The 22,893-nt window shown below is 38.2% G+C and overlaps 2 protein-coding genes across 4 annotated transcripts; both read left to right on the top strand.

Moving 5' to 3' along the window:
* Positions 1-175: 175 nt before the first annotated feature.
* On the top strand, positions 176-22,613 carry LOC117785638. 3 transcript variants are annotated; one of them, XM_034623748.1, is made up of 12 exons: positions 176-264; positions 4,495-5,389; positions 14,478-14,813; positions 15,468-15,723; positions 15,786-16,429; positions 16,872-17,151; positions 17,218-17,470; positions 17,537-17,739; positions 18,460-18,762; positions 18,939-19,094; positions 19,649-20,754; positions 20,828-22,613. In XM_034623748.1, the coding sequence occupies exons 2-12, from the start codon at positions 5,225-5,227 to the stop codon at positions 21,623-21,625; spliced, it is 4,500 nt and encodes a 1,499-aa protein (XP_034479639.1). In that variant the 5' UTR covers positions 176-264; positions 4,495-5,224; the 3' UTR covers positions 21,626-22,613. The 3 variants fall into 3 exon arrangements, with proteins under 3 accessions (XP_034479639.1, XP_034479636.1, XP_034479638.1); XM_034623745.1 differs by having other exon boundaries at positions 18,930-19,094; XM_034623747.1 differs by having other exon boundaries at positions 176-554; positions 18,930-19,094.
* Positions 11,108-11,831, top strand: LOC117785640. The gene has a single exon (XM_034623750.1). It carries the CDS (start codon positions 11,250-11,252, stop codon positions 11,823-11,825), a length of 576 nt encoding a protein of 191 aa, XP_034479641.1. The 5' UTR covers positions 11,108-11,249; the 3' UTR covers positions 11,826-11,831.
* Positions 22,614-22,893: the final 280 nt, after the last annotated feature.

Here is a 22,893-nt window from a genome sequence, read left to right as displayed (position 1 = left end):
TCGCGCTCAATTTATTAAGCAGGGCTGTATAGTAAAGTGTGACCTGCCAACTCAGTAAATTTAGTTTGTTAACAGAGAACTGCCACAATCAACAGAAAGCGCGTTTGCTTAACAGCATATATCGATGACGACAAGACAAGGAGTCAACGCTGTTTCTAATCTCTTCTTCTTATTCGCTCGTGAGCGTGAAAGAGAGTAAGCGCAATGTGTGCGAAGAGAGCGATATGACAATCAGTTGGTGCCGAGTTTTTGCTTCGTGAGCAGGTGGGCCGCGCATCGCGCTATTTGTCGTATAAGAATCGCCTCTTAAACAATATGAAAAAATTCCAATAGCCCGAAAGCAAAAGGCACTTGATAATATAAATCGCGGCGCATGCTACGCCCACGCGTTCGAGTTCAGTGCAGCGAAAACAAGCAACAACCAAAAGCCAAAAAGGCAACAACAACGACCAGTGATAAGAAAGAGAATTAAATACAAAATTAACGTGAAAAGAAATCTGTCGACTAAAAAAGAAAAATAAATGTATAAAAGATAGAAAGCAATCGTAATATGTGTAAGCAAAGCAAACGAAACGAAACGAGACGAAGATTAAACAAAGTGTATTTCGTATTTGAACAGTGTTTGTTATTGTTGTTGCGGCTGGAGATTCAATGAAGAAATGTAAAAACAACAACAAAGAGTCAAAGCTGCAATGACAGCGGCACACACACACAAAAATATATAATGAGCATGTGTATTTGTTATATCTCACATGATTTTTTGTTGTAATTACATGCATAAGTGTGTGTGACATGCGGAAGCAAAAACATTCATGAATGGCAATTATGCTGCTGTTGCGGCAACTTTTTTTTTCCTTTTTAGCCAAGTCAACAGCAGCCAAAACTACGTACGCTTTTCCACTTGGAAGTCGTGACGTTTTTCGATTGCATAGCCACATATGTGTGTATGTGTGCGTGTGCGCTCTTTGACTGCGCGCGCGTTTGTATTGGTGTGCATTGGTGTGTGTGTGTGCGTGTGTTTGTTTGACTGCGAACGTCATAGCAACTCCAGTAAAACGCAAATAAGGCAAAGGAGAAGAAGCAGCAGCAGCAAAAAAAAGCTAATTGCCGTTGAGTGGTCTAATTGGACACCTTGCGTTTGACTTTTTTATATTCGCCCCGTTATCAATTGTATGGTGCTTTCTCTTTCTCGTACATACATACATATGTGTGTGTGTGTGTGTGTGTGTGTGTGAGCATGTGCATACATACATGCATAGATTTATACGAGTGGCTTATATGCATGTACATATGTATGCGTGTGTCTGCTCGACCTCGACAAGTTTTCGTTTTCGCCCCTCACACACCGTCAGTCTTGTGTCTGTGTGAGTGTGTGTGTGTAATTGTCATCATGCTTCTTCATATTGTAATTTCTGCTGTTGTTTTGCGAATTTCCTTGACTCCTTGAACCTTCCCATACACACAGATTACATACAAACACACACGCTTACTTAAAAGCAACTCACACACGCATACAGTAACCTGTCTGCCCCGTAACTGTTGCTGCGCCCCCGCCGACAACATACACACACACACATACACATACAAAAGAGAGCTACAAGAGAGTCCGCCTTTGCTCTCTGCGCTCTGCTGCCCATTCGTTTTGTTTGCCTTCTGCTCTGAACGCTGCTGGCGTTGGCGCTTGGCGCTTCTGGGTCCCAATGATCTTTTGTTGTTGCTGCTGTTGTTGTTGTTGTTGTTGTCTCGGCTGCTGTGTAAGTCAAAGTCGCGTTCTCTAGCTTTTGTTTTTCTGCTCTTTTATTTGTTGGCTCATTTATTTTACTTGTTTTTCTTATTTACTCGCGCGACTTTTGTTGCTGCTTTTTTTTTTTTGGTTTGGTTTTCTTTTGTTATTTTATTTTATTTTTTAAATCATTCTCGCTTTTTGCCTTCTCTGATTTTGCTGTCGTTTTTGTTGGTTTAAGAAGCAGGCAACAACAACAACAAGCGACAACTACTGCCTTGCCTCTAGTTATCAGCAAAAACGCCAACAGATATGGCATACAGTATGTCAAGTAATTGTTTTGACCGGCGATTAATAGAAATTATTTATTTTTAAAAATGAAAAAAAAATTCCAATAAATTTGAATCAAATCTTGCTACATTAACTGATCTATCCCAATCGAACAGTTTAATCATTGTAAGTGAGACTATTTACCGTTTACCCCACCCTATACCACCCACCTTGTTCACTTCGTCCATCTGCGTGTGCCGCTATTTGTGAATGACAGACAAACATTGCCTCGCGATGTCATTTGATTCTGCGTCCTTCATTTGCCGCAAGCTGCGACTGCGGCTGCCTTATGACGTCTTTTACAGCTGGCTTCGTTTTCGCATCAACTCTCGCAACTCTCACTCGCACTCCCACTCCCACACATATTTTCCTGCTCTCATTTGCACTCCCACTCCCACACATACTTTCCTACTCTCACTATAGCCTTTTGCTCTTTGTGCGTGCGTTGGAAGGCGTCTAGAAATGCGTCCAGCTTCAAATAGCTTCCATTTTGGAAGTTCATTCAGCTTTGATTCGTTCCTTTCCAGTCCACAGGTCGTCGTCGCCTCCATGAACAGAGAGCAGTCACAGTCGCAGTCGCCGTTGTCGTCGTAGTCTGTTGATTTTCGCTCATTGACTTTGACTTGTGTTTTATTTTATTTTCGTTTTCCCTCTCAGCTCGCTGCTTGCAACTGTTTTGTGTCTTGTGCTTAATTAATAAATATAAACAATAAATTTTCAATTGGTATTTGATTAAATTAATTTTTTTTTTATATCGCATACTGTGAAATTTTCAAGAAACGTGAAAATGTGCAAACGAAATGCGAATGGAAGAAGAAAACCACTTAAAAATCGCTTTTGCATTGTTCAACAGCTGCCGTTGCTCTTTTCGCACCGACAAATTGTTTACAATTTATACATCGCATGTGTGTGTGTGAATGTGTGTTTGATGTGTTCTACCCTGTAACATCTTTAACTATAACAGGGCATTTTAAGTGGCGGTTAATAAGAGAGTTTACAACGAGTACATTTACTAACATTCCAAAAAGTGCGCATAGCAAGGAGTTTTTGTCACAGCTACTGTTTTAATATTATTAAATAATTTTATAGTTGTTGTTTTTTCACAAAAAAATAAAAAATAAAATAATTTTGTTTTATAGGGCATTTGAAAGCTGCTCAATTGTGATTGATCTCAACTTTTTTTCTAACGTGCTTCAATTGGCATTAGAATTGATGTGTGTGTGCGTTGTGTGTTTGTGTGTGACTTGTACTTGTTATGCTTCCTCTTTCTACTGTTTCGCGCTGTTTCTGCCTTAAATTGATTTCAATAAGAATTTGACGACTTGAGCGTTGTTCCAACAAACAACGCCACTTTACTTGGGCCGCACTTTATCTCAGTTTCTCTCTCTCTCTCCCTCCCTCTCTCTCTGTCTCTCTCTTTGTGTGTGTGTCTGGCCACGCGACCTTGATACTGTACATTAACCCATTAAGTTTTGTCGTGGTTCGCAATGCACACAGAAGGGGCGTCATGTAGCTGGCGGCGAGTAGAGGAAGCAGCTTGGCCAGGCGATCATCTTACAACAGCCAGAGAGTAAATGATAGAGAGCCAGAGAGAAGAAGTAACTGGGATCTCTGGCAAAAAGCAAGGGAGAACGGTAGACACGTTTTTGTAGTTACACTGTCAGCTAAAAGTTGTCGCCTGACAGCTGTCGCAGGTGGGCGGAAAATATTAACAAGTTGGCAGCACCAGCAATAAACACTGATAAAAGTCAAATGCTCAAATAAGTTATAAACTATAATTATAAATAAATAAACTGTAATTTTCAATAAATTCTGCAACAATTACAACTAAGAAATGACACTGTGGTAAAGTTGCTAGATCAAAGAGTTGACAAACTTCCAACTGTCATAACTTGATGAAAACTGACCCGATTTTCAATCGGAATGCCATTTTGATCATGATTCGGTCTCTTAATTCATACTGCATTTAAATTTTGTTAATTTAGAAAATTTAATTATTTTTGACCAAGATTCGATTTCGATGGTAAGGGTCCCCCCTTTGAAATTTGGAAAATTCAAAATTTTAAATTTCAAGTTTTCACTTTTAATCAACTCCTTATATTGTAATTAGTATAAAACAACACTTTAAACTTGATTCTGAGACCTTTCATTTTCTTGTAAAAAATCATGTCAAAATTAAGAAATATTTTGACTTGTAAAGTTGCTAAATCAGAGGCTGGACCAACTTCGAACTGTCATAACTTTGGCAAAACTGTGCCGATTTGCAAGCGGAATGACATTTTGATAATGGTTTGGCATTCAAATTTATTCTGAAAAAAACAGTGATATAGACAAATGTTCAAATACGTTAAAAAAAAATTAAAATAAAAATAATAATTTATTTACAATTACAATGCAATAAATTATAACTTTTATTAAATAAAACATACAATTTTAAATAGGTGTTAATGCTGACAAGTCAAAAGAAAAACGTTGAAGAAGTGAAAGACGCGAAAAATAATAAATCTTAAACAAAAAAAAGTGAAGAAAAGCAGCCGTTAAAGTGACTGTTAACAGTGACTGGAAAAAGTAGACATCACGTGCTCACAGCGCTGGCCACGTGGTCAAGTCCAATGGCCCAGTCGACGCCGGGAGCAGGAGCAGCCGAAGTGACGACGACGAAGCCGACGACGACAACAACAACTGCAAGAACAACGAGTGGCAAAACGAAGCTGTCGTTGACCTCATCCTTATACTCATCCTCGTCTGGATCAAGCTCATCATTTCATCAGTTTGAAACGCGCTCGTAATTGCAACAATTCAATTTAAGCTCGAATCGAATTAAATTCGCTGCTGCTGCTGTTCATCCGTAGTCGTTTTCGTCATCAACCGCCGTATATTTGTAGCTGTATCTGTATCTGTATCTGTGTATCTGTATCTGTATCTGAGTGTGTGTGTATCTGTGTGTCTGCGCCGCCAGCAGCAGCAGCAGGCATGAATAGCAAATGAATTCAAACCCGGCAAACAAAAGAAAATGCATCTTAAGTGAACTTCCTGCGTTGACAACAAACATAACAGTCAACACAACAACAACAACAAGCGGGAGGTGGAGGTGGAGGAGGCAACGAAGCTTTAGCCAATTACCGCAACAACCAAAAACACCAACAATAAGCAGAAGAAGAAGACACTGCAATGGCTGCCTCGACATCAACGCCACAAAACTACAAAGTGCCATCGACAAGCAAAATATCCGTGGATAAACTTTTACGAGTCGGTTACTATGAGCTGGAGAAGACAATTGGCAAGGGCAACTTTGCCGTTGTCAAGCTGGCCACAAACATTGTGACCAAAACAAAGGTAAGTTTACCAAATTTAAGTTTGCTTAGTTTAAGTTGCCAACAATTTGAATAAAGCCAATTCTCAGAGATTAGAGAGAGGAAAGAGTAGATTTCAGTTAAAGCTTCATTATTCTTTATTCTTCATTCTATGATGCTTTGATTAGAAATTTTTCAATCAATGTTATTTAAGGAATCTCCGACAAAACATTTCATTTAAGATACAAGGAATTTATTTTTACTCCTATAGTTTTTGCTCGGAAATCAAATTTCTTATACCATTTTCACTGCTCACATATATAAGAATTCTTGATTAATAGATATGGCATTACATAAAATTACTAATTAACTAACGGACTTGATAAAAATGAATTATTGAAAAATGTATGTATTTAATTTTTAAAAAGACTTTAACAAAGGGATTTCAGAATAGTTTGTTTGAATTAAACATTATAAATTTTGTATAAAGCAATTTTACATGATGTCTAAAAATCTCAAATATGTGAAGAAAAAACTGTTGAAAATGACTTGAGAATTGTGATATATAAGTATAAATGTATAGTAATTCGATGTCAAAAATTGGTTTAGCTTGTTTACAATTCGCATTTTTTAGTCGTTGGCCATTTGTTCCGTTAGGTGGCCGGCTGCGCATTTGGTTTAATCAAATTGATTTTAGTGATTATGATTCTTTTGTTGTTTTGTTTATTGCCGCGTAAATATGTGCACATAGTATACTATAGTGTTTACACAATCTATTGACAATACCTACATATTTACAATACATTCAAAATCGGCAATACTCGTGGATTGGAGTGGAGTATTGTTTGTCCCATGTTTACCTTCAATTGACGGCTTGTGGCGCATGGAGCAGCTGCTCAGACTCGATTGATGATGCTAATTGAAACGCATTTCGAAGCGTGTTTCAACTAACGTCCATCCCACTCTCACCTCTCTATCTATCACTGTCTCACTCTCACGCTTTAACTGAGAGCAAGTCAGAGCCCTCCATACTTGCTAATGGCATCTCTCTCCCTCTCACTCTCTCTCTCTTTTTTCATCTTTCTCAACTGTCTGTGTTTGAGGAAGTAATTAAGTTTAAAGATCATCGCGTTTTTTTGTTGTTGTTGCTTTTTCTGTTCCTTTTGAATGTAATTTGCATATACAAATTATTACCAGAATTTCCTTAAAACTTATCAACAAATGCATATCTATAATGTATGGCAAGCTCTTAATTTTGATATTTAATTAGTTGGCAACGTAATTACCTGTTTATCAAATCACTTAAAATATACACTTTTTGATGCCCTGTAACTGAGACTGATGCTGTGAATTATAATAAAAAAAAACATTAGTAGCAATATAAAATTTAAGAAAAATATATATTTTAAAATATGATGACTAATGACAGGAACTTTTATATTTGAGCAACCAGAGGATATTTTCTCGATAGAGGGACATATGTAGTAGAATCCCTTCAACTTGATGTAATATTAAGCGACCAGCTACAGGGTATTTTACAGTCGAGTAGACAAAAAATGTAGTAGCAGTGTACTCTACAGTCGATCAGACTTAGTACTACGTACATTTGCCACTTGTTCTCTATCAGCTGAGCGGCAGCTTCTTCTTTGCATTCTGTATTATAAATTCCGAATGCATTTCACAGCAACTAGAAGAGATAATGAGTCACCTTCAGCTGGGCAACGGGCTGCGCTCTGTGGGCTGAGGGCAAACACATAAATACACAAGCACACAACACACAACACTCAACAACGAACAAACGAAACCATAAAGAGAGAGAGAGAGACAGAATGTGAGTGGGGGAAAACAAGAGTGAGAGGGTAAAGTCACAATACAGCTGTCACAGTTGCAGTTACAACTGCTGATAATTGGGACTGTCAAGTGACACAGCTGAACCGCAGAACAAACAACAACAACAGTAGTAAACAACAAGAACAACTACAGCTACAACAAATAATGAACAATTACAACTACAACTAAAATCAACAACTAAAACTATAACTAAAATATGTGCCTTAATGGTTTATCAAAACAACAAATGGGGCATAAGTGTAAATTTGTAGGACAAACACAAAAAATAAATGCTACTCATATGTCTAATTGAGCAGAAAGCACAAGTTGCAACAGTTTATGAATGCTTAAATACCCTAGATATTAATGACTTTGCCTCATGAAACTCTGAAATGCATTAAATGTTATTCTGCAATTTTATTAAAATAGTAATTAGATAGTTGTATTTAGGTATGAATATATTGCATTAACATTAAAACTTTTCGCAAAAAACTGATACGATTTTTATGATATGATCGAAAAAAATATATCATTTAAAAAATGTATTAAATAAATAGAATGATAATGCAACTTTGAAAATAGTCTCAATAAAAAAAAATCAGCATGATTGTCGATTTCTTATTGACTTTAGAGATTTACAGAAAGATACTTAATTGATTGCATAATTCCAATAATAAGGTATATTTTAAATATCTATATTTTATGTTCCTTCAACATCCATAACTTGCTTAAACTAAATTCAACTCAGACATCGAAAAAGTGCAGTCCATAGAGAAGTTTTTGTAGACTCTTAGTGGAGAGCTTTGTGTACTTCAATCTGAAACTAAATTTATTTCCATTTTAAGTTTGAGAAAAGTCATATATCACAATGTCATCATAACAGAATGATAATACCTCTACAAAGAAACACGGCAACGCTGTCAACTCGGTGTGTAGACTCACACAATGAGTGTAGAGATTTATGTATCTCAACTATGTCTGAGTACAGCACGTGCCACAATTCAAAATGGCGCCTGTTAAGGAAATTTACATGCAAAGCGTCATTTTTGATTAAATTTTATTTCATTTTTATATTATTTTCGTTTGATGTTTACAAATTCTTTTGTTTTTTTATCTTCCTTTTTTTTTGTTATAATTTTTGTTGTTCTCTGATAAGAAAGAGAGAGGGAGACACAGCTGTTTGTCAATTTTCAAGGTCCACTTGCGTTCACTTATCTTATTTGGCATTCACAATGGACTTATGTGTGTGTGTGTTTGTTGAATGCAATGTACAAGTACAACACGAAACTAGTTGGATTATAATGTACCTATAGCCTTAGCTTATCTACTAAGCGCATTTGCCCAATAATTACTATTATCAATTATCAATCGGCAATATGTACAATGTACAATGTCCCTAATAGAACATTATCATTATTATTATTATTACGATGTACAAACAATATCGATAAGAATGCACGATTGTTATGCTTAAGACACATAACACACCCCACACGTACACGAAATTACCCTGAGACCATTCCAAATAACATTAAACTTTGTTTTTTTATCTAAGAAAATATGCCAGATTGTGCTAGCGAAGAGTGCTCGACTAGAAAATGCTCTGTTTTTCCCCCTGACCATAACTATGGGTCCGGTACTAAAAATGAAACGATTGCCGGTTTCAGTATTCTTTCCTGGTTAGGGTATATAAGAGTACAAGTATTTTTTACTAGAGTATATTTAATAGAAAACAATTACACATATTATACATATATTGTTGATTCTGTCTATTTGTTATTTTGTAATTGTTTGCACAGTTCTCCTAACTGATCGGTCTGTAAGACGTATCTAAATTCGGGGAAATTTCAATTGAATTGAGTTAAGAGATGGCGCGTGGTTGTGGTTTTGTTTCCACTTTATTAACGCTCCAATTGATGCAATTAAGCACCGACAACCAGCAGCAGGCGGCTCTAACTTGATTTCCATTTTTTGGGCTTCAACTAACTAACTTTAAAAAGCATTTCGCTCGACTAATCAGTGGCAACATTTGATTGATCATTCGCCATGGCCAAAAAAATAAAAAAAAAATAAAATAAAATATTTAACTTGAGCTCACGCTGTCTGGGCACGATTCGATCTTAGTCAGAGTCAGAGACAGAAAATAACTTGTTGCTGACCACTCACAGATTCCCAAGAAGATATACACAATTGTCCATATATACATATATATACGACTTATATATATGTATGTCAGATTTGTATGCTGCTTTACGACTCAGTCGCATGGTTGCCCAAATCGTTTAAGTTTTTTATTTACTTTTTCATTAACTATTTCGCGGCTTTTGTTGTACGTTTTATTTTTCGATTTATTTTATTTTTTGCTTCTCCTTCTTATTTTCTTCTTCTTCTTCCGCTGCTTCGTTTGTTAGCTGTCTGGCGGTCTTATTTTTTTTTTCTTCGTGTTTACCTTTAATTTTTAAGCCCCAACGCAAAAGTTTTAGACATATATGCTGTCTCTGTCGCACAGATTTGCTGTCTGTCTGACAGCGATAGTGAAAATTCAACTGTCTAATATACCCTGTACTTAGCGCTTATGAAAGTTAGTTGAGTTTATTGTGATTTTAAATACTATTCGTTTTATATTCTGTAATTTTGACTGTGTGGAAAGATAGTTGTGTTGGGAAGTAACTCTAATTTAAGATAGGAACATCAATTTTCTATTTTTAAAATAATTAGTGTAAAATTGTATTTTATATTGCTATTTTTTGTAATTTTCAAAGACTCTTTGTCTTTCAATAATTCTTTTCACTGTCTCAATAAACCCTATATGTTAGATAATCTGTCAAATATGGAATAGAAAATGTCTATCTAACATAAAGAGTTTATTAAGACAATGAAAAACGGGCCTTAAACTTGAAATATTACACTAATAATATTAATTTACGTAAACAAATCATTTTTTTAAAATTATATTTTATTTATTTCGGCTTTTTACAGAGTATAAACTTTAAATTTGATTTAAGTATCATGTCATCTTTTCAGATGTAAATTTTAAGTTTTAAACCCTTAAAAAATTTCCTTGTTTCTCTGTGCTTTAATTTATTTTCACTTTTACAGCGCATCAGCTAGTTCAGTTGGCCACTTAAATAGTTGAATTTATTTGTTGATTTGTGCTTGAATTTTTCTATTTGTTGTTGCTGTTGCCGCATAGACGCACACACACGCACACATATATATATATATACAAACACACACACACTGGCGGCACACACTCGATAAACATTCGCATTCATATGATAACAAGCGCGTTATCAAAACTCTCCCAGTTGTGAATTAGCAACAAAAACAAGCACGTAAACAACCCAACGTATCAATCACGTGCGCAGTTGTTGCCTCCCGCTCTCTCTCCCACTCTCTTTCTGTCTCTCTCTCTCTTTGGTTAAGCATTACTTAATCTCAAGTGAGCCAGGTCAATTAGGTGTTTCCTCGATATCAATCTCTTTAGAGTTTCCCCACACGCTTTTCTCATTTGTATTTTTCAAGTTGTTGACCTGCCTGACGTGACACGCCCTCTGACACGTGCTAATAAGTAGGCCATAGGCATGAAAAATTATTTAAATCGATTTTCCATTTCCTAAAGAAATTGGGAAAATTTTAAAATGCCGCCTGAACTGAACCCCAATAAAGTTTAGCGACCCTTGGCATAAATACGTGACAACGCCTAACCCTTAAAGCGCCGTGAAGGGGGAGCAGACAGAGCGAGAAAGAGATAGAAGAAGCATAGAGCAAGAAGGAGAGAGAAAGACAGCAATTGCAGCAGCCCCGACGACTATTGATTAAACACGTGAGGTTTGAGAGAACAGGTTGCTCAGATTGAGAGAGGAGGAGGATTGACTGAGCCAGAGGAAAGGGGGGGATAGGCAGGGGGTGGGGGGGTGTAGGTGGTGTTGGGCTGGCAACACACGTTTGATTACCGTATGTAAACAGCAGCAGGAAAAGTTTTGTGCAAGGACTCGTTACATTTTATTGGCTTTGTGCATTGTGCAACTTGGTGGCACAACAACAGCCGCTGCTGCTGTTGCAAGAGTCACATGTCTAAAGACGCCGTGAAGGGGTCACGTCCCCCACCGAAACCCCTTCGAGGCAAACGAAAGCCAACGGCCACGCCCACCAGCATACTGTGTGAACTGATGCGCCTCAAAGCCCAACAAAAGTATCTCGAATGCAATCAAATCAAATTGAATGCCAGCAATTTTCTCGACGACCCTGGCGAGGGGAAGGACCAAGACGAGGACGAGGACGAGGGCATCAAGAATGCGAGTCCAGCGACAAGTCGGAGACCTTCAAGCGGTCCCAAAGTCGCCGGTCTCATCAATGACATCGATCGCCTCAAGCTTGAACTGGATGAGAAGCTGCAAAAGCATCGCATCGATAAACGTGGCCAATTGCAGGACATGTGGCATTACATGAAGACCCTCAAAGACGATGTCTTCAAGCCGGAACGACTCAGCCAATACACGGTGAATGCCGTCCGGGAGCGAATCATGGGCATCAATGTTCAGCTGGAGCGTCTCAATGACCAGAACTCCAAGGAGCTCGAAATGTTGAGGCAGGAGTATGAGAAATTGGAACAAGACAATGAATTTGTGTGGAAGGGTAGCATGTAACAAGATGCAACAAATAAATCACTAAAAAATAAAACAGAACTAGTTCTTTTTTATATGATTGTAATCTGTGAGTTTTATTTCTATTTCAAGTGTTTCTGATGCTTTAGTGAAATTGGACTTTAATTAGATAAAAAAACTATAGATCATTTATTTTGTGGAACTAAAAATACTTGCATTTTATATCGAAACATTTATAATTGAATTTATATTTTTAATTTAAATCATATGGTCATATAAAATACCAAAATTTTTATTTTGTTTCTTCTTTTTTTTTAAAGTATAGTAATTTTAACAAAGAGTTTAAATTTTAAAAGCTGTCAGCTCCACAGGAACTAGTTAAAGTCTTGCTACGCTGCTTCCTTTTTTATTTATTGTTCAATTTACAACGTGATTATATATGAAAATTAAATTAGATTTGAAAGAAATGCTTGCTTTAAAGTGAATCCTCGGCTAATGCAATGAGTCAGCCTTAGGGGCATTAAATGGAATTTACATTTGGAAATATCGTTGAGGAAAGTCACAATCAAATTTGTAGTCCTTGCCCTTAAATCAATACACAAGCCAAGGAGCAGACTTATAGCCTTACAACCATTCGCCTTGGCTTTTTCTGTTATGCCAACCGAAGGATTTCCAAATGTGACATTGTTGTGGTTGTTGTTCTTGCGCTTTGAATGTCTCATTTACGAGCAATTGTTCTTAAGGTTCATCGCATTCGTGGCAAAAGGTCAAAATGGCACGTGGCAATGGCTTTTTCTTTTTCTTCTGTTTTTTTTTTTTGTTGCAACGACAACTCATTTTTTGCCTCCATTTCTCTGTTTTACTTCCTTACTCTCTCTCTTTCTCTCGTTCTGGTTATTGTCGTTCATCATTTTCATATTTAAAATTATGAATTTATACTTTAAAAGCATTTGATACCCTGCTCACGTGGCATTTCCAGGAATCTTGCGGCAATAATATAAAATATATTACGCATACGCCGCGTTGTGCATGCTGGCAAATTGCTTACACTAAAACTGAACAGTCGAAATTGCATTTGCTATTGATATTTGCCAATTGGAAATGCAAATGCATTGTAATATAATTTCTTTTTTTTTTCTAATTGTTGATGCTTAAATATTTAGGAAATTCATTTTTGTAATTAATATAAATTGTTAATGTACTCATTGAAATTATTTTTTAATTTGTTCATTGCAAAGTAGCTACAAATTTAATTTGTTTAAATGCTGTGGCAGTAAGAATATTTACAATAACAACAATGACAACAACTTCAGCAACAACAGTAACTAAAAAACCGGTGTGCGGATCATCATGTTGATACCGCCGAGTTAATGATGATCATGATGTTGTTTTTGTTGTTGTTGCCGAGACGAAAAGTGATCTTTCTCTCTCTTTTTTTCTCTCTCTCTCTCTCTTAAGCATTCTGCTTATGCTTTATTGTTAATTATTTCAGTTCTTGTTAAATTATCATTGAAATGCTTGGCAAATATACAAAAGCAAAATAACAACAATAACCACGAATGTCGTGTGTTAAGAATGTTTTTGGTGTCTATCTTGTCTATCCGAGTGTTTCTCTCTTCCCGCTTTCATTGCCTTCCTTTCCCGCACAATACTCGTACAATCGACAGCAACAACAACGAGAACAACATCATCATCATTACCTCAAACAGAACCGAACACTCGCGCCATCTTTGGCGTTGTTTGTCGTGGTTATTTTGTTGTTGTTCTGCTTAGTGTTTTTGTTTTAATTTGTGCTGTTGTTGTTGTTGTTGCTGTGACTGCAGACAGTGCGCCACCTACCACCTAAACCCCAGCAACATTAAACAACAAGCAACAACGCGTCGTGTTAGGCGAAGAGAGACACGTTCTGAGAAAGAAGGATAGGGTGTATTAGCTATGCCAACTATTATGTCACAAAAAAAGTAAAACTTAGTAACATAAAGCAGAGACAACATAACCCTGGCACTAAATAAAGATATATTATGTGCCTAAAATTTTTCATTTTAAATTATTTAATATGAATCATAATTTATGTCTCTTTTTTATCTTATTTAGTTATTTATTTTATTTTTTTATTTATTTATTAACATAGAATTCTTGAATATCGTACTTAAAAAATAGAGATTATTATTAAATCCTTACTCTCCTAAAATGTTTAAATTTGTATTAGTTTCACATAGTTGCGATATGCTATGATATAAACTCAGGAAACTAATGAATATTCCAATCTTATTTTTAACTAAATATACCAAACACTAGACACATTTTCTAATAACTTTTTGAAGGGATTTAGTAAGCGTATTTTGTATTTGTTGTGATTCAAATTAAACATGTCGTTTATTGTCGGGGATTTGCTCTTAATACTGAGAGACAACGACGCCGTTGTCAACCCACACAAAGCTTAAATTTCGTTGCTTCTCGGCGTTGTTGTTGTTGTTGCTTTTGTCTCTTCGAGTTGTCGCAATTCTCCTCTGTTTTGGTTCGTTCACCTTCGTGCCAAACCCAAAAAATTCTTAACAATATCCGAAAACGTTTAATATCAGAGAGATCATTGAAAGGGAAAGAGAGAGAGAATGAGAGAAAGAGAGAGTTACAAGTTGACTAATGCGACCTTTTGCTTCCTGTTCTGACCTGTTTTGTATTCTTTATTTCCAGGTGGCCATCAAGATCATTGATAAGACGTGCCTCAATGAGGAATACTTAAGTAAGACTTTCCGGGAGATTGCAATATTAAAATCGCTGCGTCATTCGCATATAACACGCCTCTATGAGGTGATGGAATCACAGTCAATGATCTATCTGGTGACAGAGTATGCGCCCAACGGAGAGATCTTTGATCATCTGGTGGCCAATGGACGCATGAAGGAACCGGAGGCAGCACGTGTCTTTACCCAGCTCATCTCGGCGGTGCATTATTGTCATTTGCGTGGTGTGGTGCATCGTGATCTCAAGGCGGAGAATGTCCTGCTCGATAAGGATATGAATATTAAGGTAAGCAACTTGGACATTATGATTAAATGAGAACCTTTTTATACTTTTTTATTATATATTATATAGCTGCTATAGGAAAATATGTTGAAAATCTACATTTAGTTTAAAAAACATTGTTTTTTCTGGAGATATCGCAATGAAACTCTTAAGTGATGTATTTCGTATTGTGTTATACAACCTTAAGAAATTTTTTGTAAAATCGGACTACTATTTCATATATTTCTTATATCCATACAAACCATCAGTCGAAAATCTATTTTAAGTATAAAAAAACTTTCTTGTTTCTTGAGATATTCCAACCTATCTTACGGATAGTGTAATTAGTATTGTTTTAACAATCATAATCAAGTTTAAATAAGCTTTACATTTTTTTAATGAAATTTTTTATAGAGTCTTGAAATATTTTAACTTAATTAAATTAAGCCAGCTGTTTTGGGAAATAGTTACTTAACTTTAATTAATAATGTTTATAACAGTACGTTTATTAAAAGTCTTCAGAAGTCTAGAAGGGTATTAAGTCTTCGGCATACCGAAAGTAACTTTCTATCTTGCTACTTCATGAATTTTGTTATTTGTTAACTTATTAATTTATTGCTTTATGAAATTAGCTATTTATTAATATATTAATAAACTAATTTACATATTTAATTACAGCTGGCTGATTTTGGCTTTAGTAATCATTACGAGGAGGGCAGTCCTCTGCGCACATGGTGCGGTTCTCCTCCTTATGCCGCTCCCGAGGTTTTTCAGGGCCTGGAATACGATGGACCCAAGTCGGATATATGGAGTTTGGGCGTTGTGCTCTATGCGCTTGTCTGTGGCGCGTTACCCTTCGATGGCAAGACCATATTGGAGCTGAAAAGTCGCGTTGTGTTGGGTAAATTCCGAATACCCTTTTTCATGTCCCAAGGTAAGTTTGTGACGTCCCAAATTATGTATACAAAATGTAGCTAATTTAATCTAATCTTGCAGAATGTGAACATCTCATTAGGAATATGCTGGTTGTGGAGCCGGATCGTCGTTATACCATCAAACAGATCATCAAGCATCGCTGGCTGAGCGATTGGCAAGCGGAGCTGCAGCAGGAGGAGCGCTTGGAGGCCACAACGTTGCCATTTGGAGCAAGCGGAGTGGGAGCAACCACACAGTTATCCAACTCCAATTCCCTCACCGGTTCGACGTCATCGTTGGCTGGCATTGAGGCTGGAGAAGCTGCCACCGCACCACAACTCGATGCTGTGGTCATGACGCACATGCTCCAGTTGCCCGGATTGACGGCGGACATGATTGCGCAATCGGTGCACGAGCAACGCTTCGATAACATCTATGCCATATATAATCTGCTGCAGGATAAGCTGCTGCAGAAACGACGCGAAAACCAAAGACTGCAGCATCATGCTAACCTGGCCTATTCGAGATCCCGCAAGACCAGCATCACCACCGGCATTGTGGATCGCTCAGAGCCCGTCAAACAGGAGTCCCTCGATCGTCTCAGTCCCCTCAGCAATGCGAATGCCTCCAATTCAACGCTGGGATTCGGCTGGTGTGCCGATGTAGGTGTCGATCTCGAAAAGTATGGCGACTTTGAGCTCGAGTGCCTGGCGCGAACCAACGAGGTGAGCTTGAACAGTTCTTGCATAGTTCTAAACTCCATTTTAGCTATTTAATTAAGTGTATAGAAATTAGAATTGTTTAAGTAAATAATTATTTAAAAGCAAACAAAAGTTTGATTGCCGGATAAGTTTTTTGATTTTATTTTTTTGTACAGCTTTATTCATATATTTTATTTTATTTTTAATTGTAGTTTGTCAGTTTTTTTTTATTTTTAATTGTAGTTTGTAAAAAAAAAGGATTACCCATTCGCTTTATTTAACTTTTTTAAATATTTTCAAATTTTAAAAGAAATTTTAATCGATAATAATAACAATAATTATACTAGCATTATTTAAATCCGCTCAAACAGCGATTTTCCGTTGCTAAACACTCATTATCCATTCGAATAAAACATTCCAATGTCATTTTAATATTTTATAACAATCTCCGCTTTGTCTCCCTCAGCCACCTCTTAATCCGCAGCATCTGAGCGCCACTGCGGGTGGTGTCAGCGGTGCCAACACACGACGGCATACAGTGGGACCAGGGGATGTGGCACATGAGCAGGCGCTGGCCAATCCTCATGTGCCTCCGATCGACTTCAAGTGTGCGCCGCAGTGCAACGATGCGGGCCAGGCCACGCCCTACTATCCCATGAATCTACCCATGTTGCAGAATCAGCCGCTGCACAATTTGACCATCAAGGATCAGCATCTGCTAAAGCCGCCCGTTGTCATGGGTGCCAGTAAGTGGAATCTCTTTCAGAACTTAACGAATTATATTCATTTATGTCTCTTATTCCCTTGTTAAGGTTCCTTCGGACGTCGTGCCTCGGATGGTGGTGCCAATCTGCATATATATTATCCCGCCAGTGTTCCAGTCGGTGGCAATGCGGCAGCTGTTGCATCTGGGCAGCAAATGGACACCTCTGGTTACTACATGAATGCCAGTCTGAATGCCACACCCGGCACCACAGAACTATCGCCTCTAAACGAACAGTCAACGGGTCAACTGCATTGTTGTCCCGAAAACAACGGCGAAGAGTGCAGCGAGGAAATCCAACGGTAAGTGTAGACTTATCCCTCTGCTCTTTGCATCTGCTCTCAACTTTCCTTTTGACTTTCTTCTAGTTACATGCAGAAACGCGGCTGTGTCAAACGCCACACGGTGGGCTGCACCGAGGATCTCTCCGTCAGCCACAGTCCAGGAGACTTGGGTCACCTACAGGTGCCACCGGGTGGTCAGCCACAGCCGCCCAGTGGCAGTGGCTCCGCTGGTGGCAACATGCGCACTCGACGCACGGGTCTACTCACCGTCACGGAACGACCGCCAGGTATGTTTTGGAGAATCTTGAAAAGTCTAGCTGAATTGAGAGACAGAATACAGATACTCTGACAGGCAGAAAGTGAAGAAGAGCTGAAGACTTAGGGAGTAAAAGAAAATTAAGAAAATAATACAGAAAGAATGCTCAAAAAAATTAAAGAAATGATTATTCGATAATCTATTAATATAAAAGAAAGAGAGTTAAGTAAGTTAAATGTTGAAGAGCAAAGTTTCTAAAAACTGAACGATATTTAAAAAATTCAACAACTTAATATTAAAATACCGAAAAAGAAGATTACCAAAGATTCTTTAAAAATGTAAACCAACCGAAAACCAATCCAAAATGTATGGTATTTAAAATGGTTCCTAACTTAATGGTGCAGCTAAACGTATGCTATATAAATTGTGCATCAGATTCCCTAAACTCTTTTATTAAAGTAAAAGTATACATTTTAGTTTAATTTATTTAAACAAGCTCAAAAAATGGCTAATTTTAATTTTAAGTGCGCTAAATTCTAAACATATTATTTATTTAGTTTTATAATTTTAGCTTATTTAAATTTGATTTTCGTATATTTTTTTGTTTTAAATTTCTTTTTATGATTTATTGCGGATTATTTGATTGCATTTTGCCTTTGCACAACAACAACAAACAACAACAATAACAACAACCGCTGCTGTCGCTGCTCTCTGCCCGCTTCACACCCAATTGCCACGCCCATAACGCCAGTCATTTGCCCCGAGCTAATACGCGAAGTTGAATCTCGCATGAATCGCGACTATTTGCCGCCCACACTCAAATCTCTGAGTCAATCCCCGCCCAATGCGCCCAACTTTGGTCTGCCCATGGGCGTAGGCATGGCGGCTGTTACAGTGGGGGGCATATCAGTTGTCCAATCGCCACATTTACTGCCATTAAGTGCCGCTGGTGGCAGCAACTCGGTGCCACTTGTTGTGGCACCCTCAGCGGCGGCAAACAATCGACGCGCCTATCGCGCTGCCCACTGTAAATTGCCCACTGTGCAGGAGGGTGGTAAGTTTTATGATTTCTATAATTTTAATATATTTAAGCTTGAGTTGATTTCCCCGCCTAACCCAACAGCAGGAGTGGAGAATCTTCCTTAATGATCTTAACTAATATTTTCCCTATTTTTCCATTTCTCTCTCTTTGTCTTTTTCAACTTGCCACGCCCACGTTAGCGACCATAGGACGCTACAGTCCCGTGCGTCGCGCCTCGGAAGGTTCGCGTTCACAGTTCCAGGGACCGCTGCAGGAATGCCAATCTTTGCAAAAAGGTATCGCACAGAGAAATTTTTTGGTTGCACCAAGTCCGCCGCTTTTAGAAAATTCGATCAGTCTGCCAGGTAAGCGAAATCTGAAATTTTACACACGCTCTCAGCACAGCAAGAGGTCACCATGAGCTATAACCTTTCAGGAAACTACAATTTTGAAAATTACATTTATTTGAATGAACTGTAAAGATTAAAGTTTTTAAAATAAAAATTACTTTTTGATTTTAATTTTTAAGTTATTAAAGGTTTTTTAACGATTATAAATTTAAAATTATTAAACAACATTCGGTAATAACTTAATTAAATTCATAGTAAATTTTAAATTAATTTCATTTTTTTCTTATTTTAAATAAATTGAAATTACAAATTAAATAAATATATATTTTGAAACAAAAATAAACTTTGATTTTTGAAATTATAAAAAACAGCTTAAAATAAATTTATTTAAGAGATAAATTTGAATTGAAAATACAGATTTTTTAGAAACTTAAAACGCCTAATTTCGATCCCTGCTAAGAAGTTGTTATATTAAATTTTCATTTGAAACTTTTGGTAATTTAGAATCTTTTTTTTTGCACAAATTTTGTTTACGCTAAATAAGTAATGTAATTCTCTGCATTCTGTAGCTTCTCCCATACATGGCAAACCGACGAACCTGCAGCTGGCTTTGAGACGAGGTCATGACATTGAGGTGCCACCGGAGGCGATCAAGAGTTTGATGCCCGCCTTGGATCGCTTGGTGAAGGAGCAACGTGTCAGCTTTGAGATCGCCAACAAGATAATCTCATCGAATGTGGTGCCCATTGATTTGGCACCTCAACTGGGACTGGCTGCACATGCGGCAAGTGCAGCGGTTAGCGGTGGCCATTTGGATCAATCGCATCTGTTGCATCAACAGCAGCCGATGCACAGCTATAGCGTCTCGCCGTTGAACTTGCCACATGGCCCGAATGCCTCATTGACCTCTGCGAAGCAGATGTTTGGTCAGCCCATCTGTGGTTATCCGACCATGACGGGATTAACGCTTCCACTGCAACCCCAACACTTGGTGGGTCAATTCAGCAGCATCAATTTGGGGGCAAGCAACTCGAACAACAGCAGCGGCTGCCAATCGCCTGTCTATTGCAACAGCATCAGCAACAGTGGCAGCGGATTCAGTGGCAGCTGCTCCCCCAATCCCATTCCCTATTTGCCGGGAACAGGACCATTTAATCCCTGTGCCGGCAGCTCCTCACCGCTGCATCAGATTACCAAGGGAATCTCCGGTCTCAGCACAGGTGGTGCAGGTGGTTCCATAACGCGTGGCACCTCTGCCGCCAGCGAGGGAGTCGCCGCTGCTCAGCAGCCCTTGGATCTGTCCATGGATGTGTGCAGTGTCAGTGTGATGGGGGAACAGCCAGCGGATTATGGCACACCCAATTGGTTTATGCCCACGACAGCGTATTACGATCTGAAGCCATTGAATCTGTCGCCAGCTCAGCCAGTGCGTGTGGTGCCCACGCCTCCAGCCTCGCCCAATCTGTGCATTATCCAGGAGGAGAATGGCAACGGTCAGATGTGTCATACGATTAGCACGGGAACACCTTATGCCGGCTGCACGGGCGGCATTACGCCACAGATTTGCCTCACCGATGTCCAGGGCAGTGAGATCACCCTGGTGGCTCTCTCCTCGGACAACAGTCGCGACAGCGAGGACTCCCTGGAACCGCATACGCCCATCATGTCCCTGCAGGTGAGCACAGTATAAGAATAGATTTGGTAGTAAACAATCATCAACAAATACTCATTCCATTTTTTAACGACAGGGTCTGATCATCACGGAACCCAGTAGTGATATGCCTTCCATCACTCGTGGAATCGGACGCAAGGCGAGTTTGGACTGTGAGCACGGAAATTCGAATCATGCGTCGAGCAGTTGCAATGCGAGTGCGAATTCGAGTTCGAATGCGAATGCGAATGCGGAGGCGCATAGGCGTGGCAGTGATAAATCGCTGGGATTCTCGGATGATTCGCTGAGCAACGATTCGAATAATCTGTCGCCATCGTGCCAGGAGCCGTCGGCCAGTTCCGGCTTCAAGTCCGACTCACATTCCGAAATGGGGGATCACACAGAATGTGGACACTTGACGCCCGATTCCATGTGCGATTCACGTCGCATGTCGGATGAAATGTGCTACGAGGTGCCGCTGCCACATGAATGCTCCAATTTGGATTCAACGCGCATACTCGAGATGGTCAAACAAACGATTGACTCGACAATGCCGCCCAAGGGATTTGTGCTCCATAAGGGGAGTATAAGCTCCGAGGACAGTGGCGCCGAGTCCCGACACAGCAGCGCCTCCAATGCCTCCAGCGAAGTGACTGCCAATCCCAATCCAATGCCAGCAACTGTCTGCAACTATGGCGAACCCACCACAAATCTCAGCCTGGAGTACTCGGGGGGACTGCAGATCGAGCTGCAGGTGTGCGAGGGTCGCAGTCGGGATCATCATGGTGCCGCCAAGGGCATCAAATTGCGTCGCATTTCTGGAGATCAATTCGAGTATGGGAAGATTTGTCAGCAATTAATCAGCACGATAACCATGCAACAGGTGGCGGGCTAAATGAAGGACAGCCGGACTGTCCACCTGCCCAACACACCTGTGTGTGCGTGTGCGTGTGTGTGTATGTGTGTGTCCTCTGTATTCTTCAAAGCAAATTCACATAAATGACTCGCCTTGCCTATAAACTCTGCATAGCTGTGATTTAAACCAACATATATATATATTCAATATAATATATTTATCCTTGTAAAACTATCTATGTGAGTCTCTCTCTCTCTCTGTGTTTGTGTGTGTGAGAGTGTTTGGTTAAAGCCTGTAAACGAATCAAACAGTCGACATTAAGCAATTCAAAAGATAAAGAAATATTATATCTTGAATTTGACTCTATTTTAATATTTTAAATTAATAACTCAATCAAAATTCAATTAAAAACGATGGCGAGCGTTTCATACACACACACCCACACACTCCAGACAACCACATAGATATTGAGTGTAGAGTGCAAAAAGCGGCAGTTTATTGAATTTTGAAACCAGGAATCTTGTACTGTTTTTCAGAAAACGAACGGCTCAAAACATGTTAAATGCATTCCAGTAGCAAATTTTTATTGTTCATACATTTTTCAGACGTTCTAGCTATATCAAACTACGAGTATCTAATATGTAGAACTAGATAAAAACAAACAAAAACTAATGTAATTTTTACTCTGTGCAATCCGATTACAACAAACAGACAAATATGTATAGCGCTCAGATTGCACGATTTCAAATTTAAACACTTTGTTTCTATAAATATATCTATGATATATGATATGCTAATGATAAAAACTAGTGTCTGTAGTTAGTATGCAGTTTTTGCTCCGTTATATTGTAAGCAATATTTGTAAGTTCTTTGATTCCGTTAAATTTTAAAAATAGAATAATAATTCTTTTATGTATGTAGAAAAACTTTGTTCATTTGTTAATGGTTAGAAAAGGCGCCTTTGATATGCGTTCAAATTGATTAAACACAAATTGAGAAATCTATTATTAAAAGACTGCTGTGATTTTAAATATAATTACTTATTTAGTTCAGAATGAAAAACAAATAAATATGTAAAGAAAAACGAAAAAAAAACCAACAAAGTAACAACAAGAACTTAGTTATACATATGATAATATAATAATTAATTCAAATTTATCTTAAATAAATTATCAATTCTCCAAACAAAAAATCTTTTGAATTTAATTTGGAAGCTCTTAGGCAAATTTAAATTTGGCGGCAACATTTTACTTGTGATAGACGCCATCTAGCGGAAATTTGGCAAACTTGGTTATGCGCGCTATTTA

Source organism: Drosophila innubila, assembly GCF_004354385.1.
Source record: "Drosophila innubila isolate TH190305 chromosome 2R unlocalized genomic scaffold, UK_Dinn_1.0 1_C_2R, whole genome shotgun sequence".
Classification (NCBI taxonomy): domain Eukaryota; kingdom Metazoa; phylum Arthropoda; class Insecta; order Diptera; family Drosophilidae; genus Drosophila; species Drosophila innubila.
The sequence above is the reverse complement of the archived record's forward strand: the minus strand, read 5'-3'. Positions and strand labels throughout refer to the sequence as shown.

Bases quoted from the DNA above. Each gene is read 5' to 3' on its own strand.
- LOC117785638 (XM_034623745.1), top strand. From the start codon at position 5,225: ATGGCTGCCTCGACATCAACGCCACAAAACTACAAAGTGCCATCGACA. The intron at 16,430-16,871 runs GTGAGCTTGAAC...TGTCTCCCTCAG, and splicing joins GCCTGGCGCGAACCAACGAG to CCACCTCTTAATCCGCAGCA. The intron at 18,763-18,929 runs GTAAGTTTTATG...CGCCCACGTTAG, and splicing joins GCCCACTGTGCAGGAGGGTG to CGACCATAGGACGCTACAGT.
- LOC117785640 (XM_034623750.1), top strand. From the start codon at position 11,250: ATGTCTAAAGACGCCGTGAAGGGGTCACGTCCCCCACCGAAACCCCTT.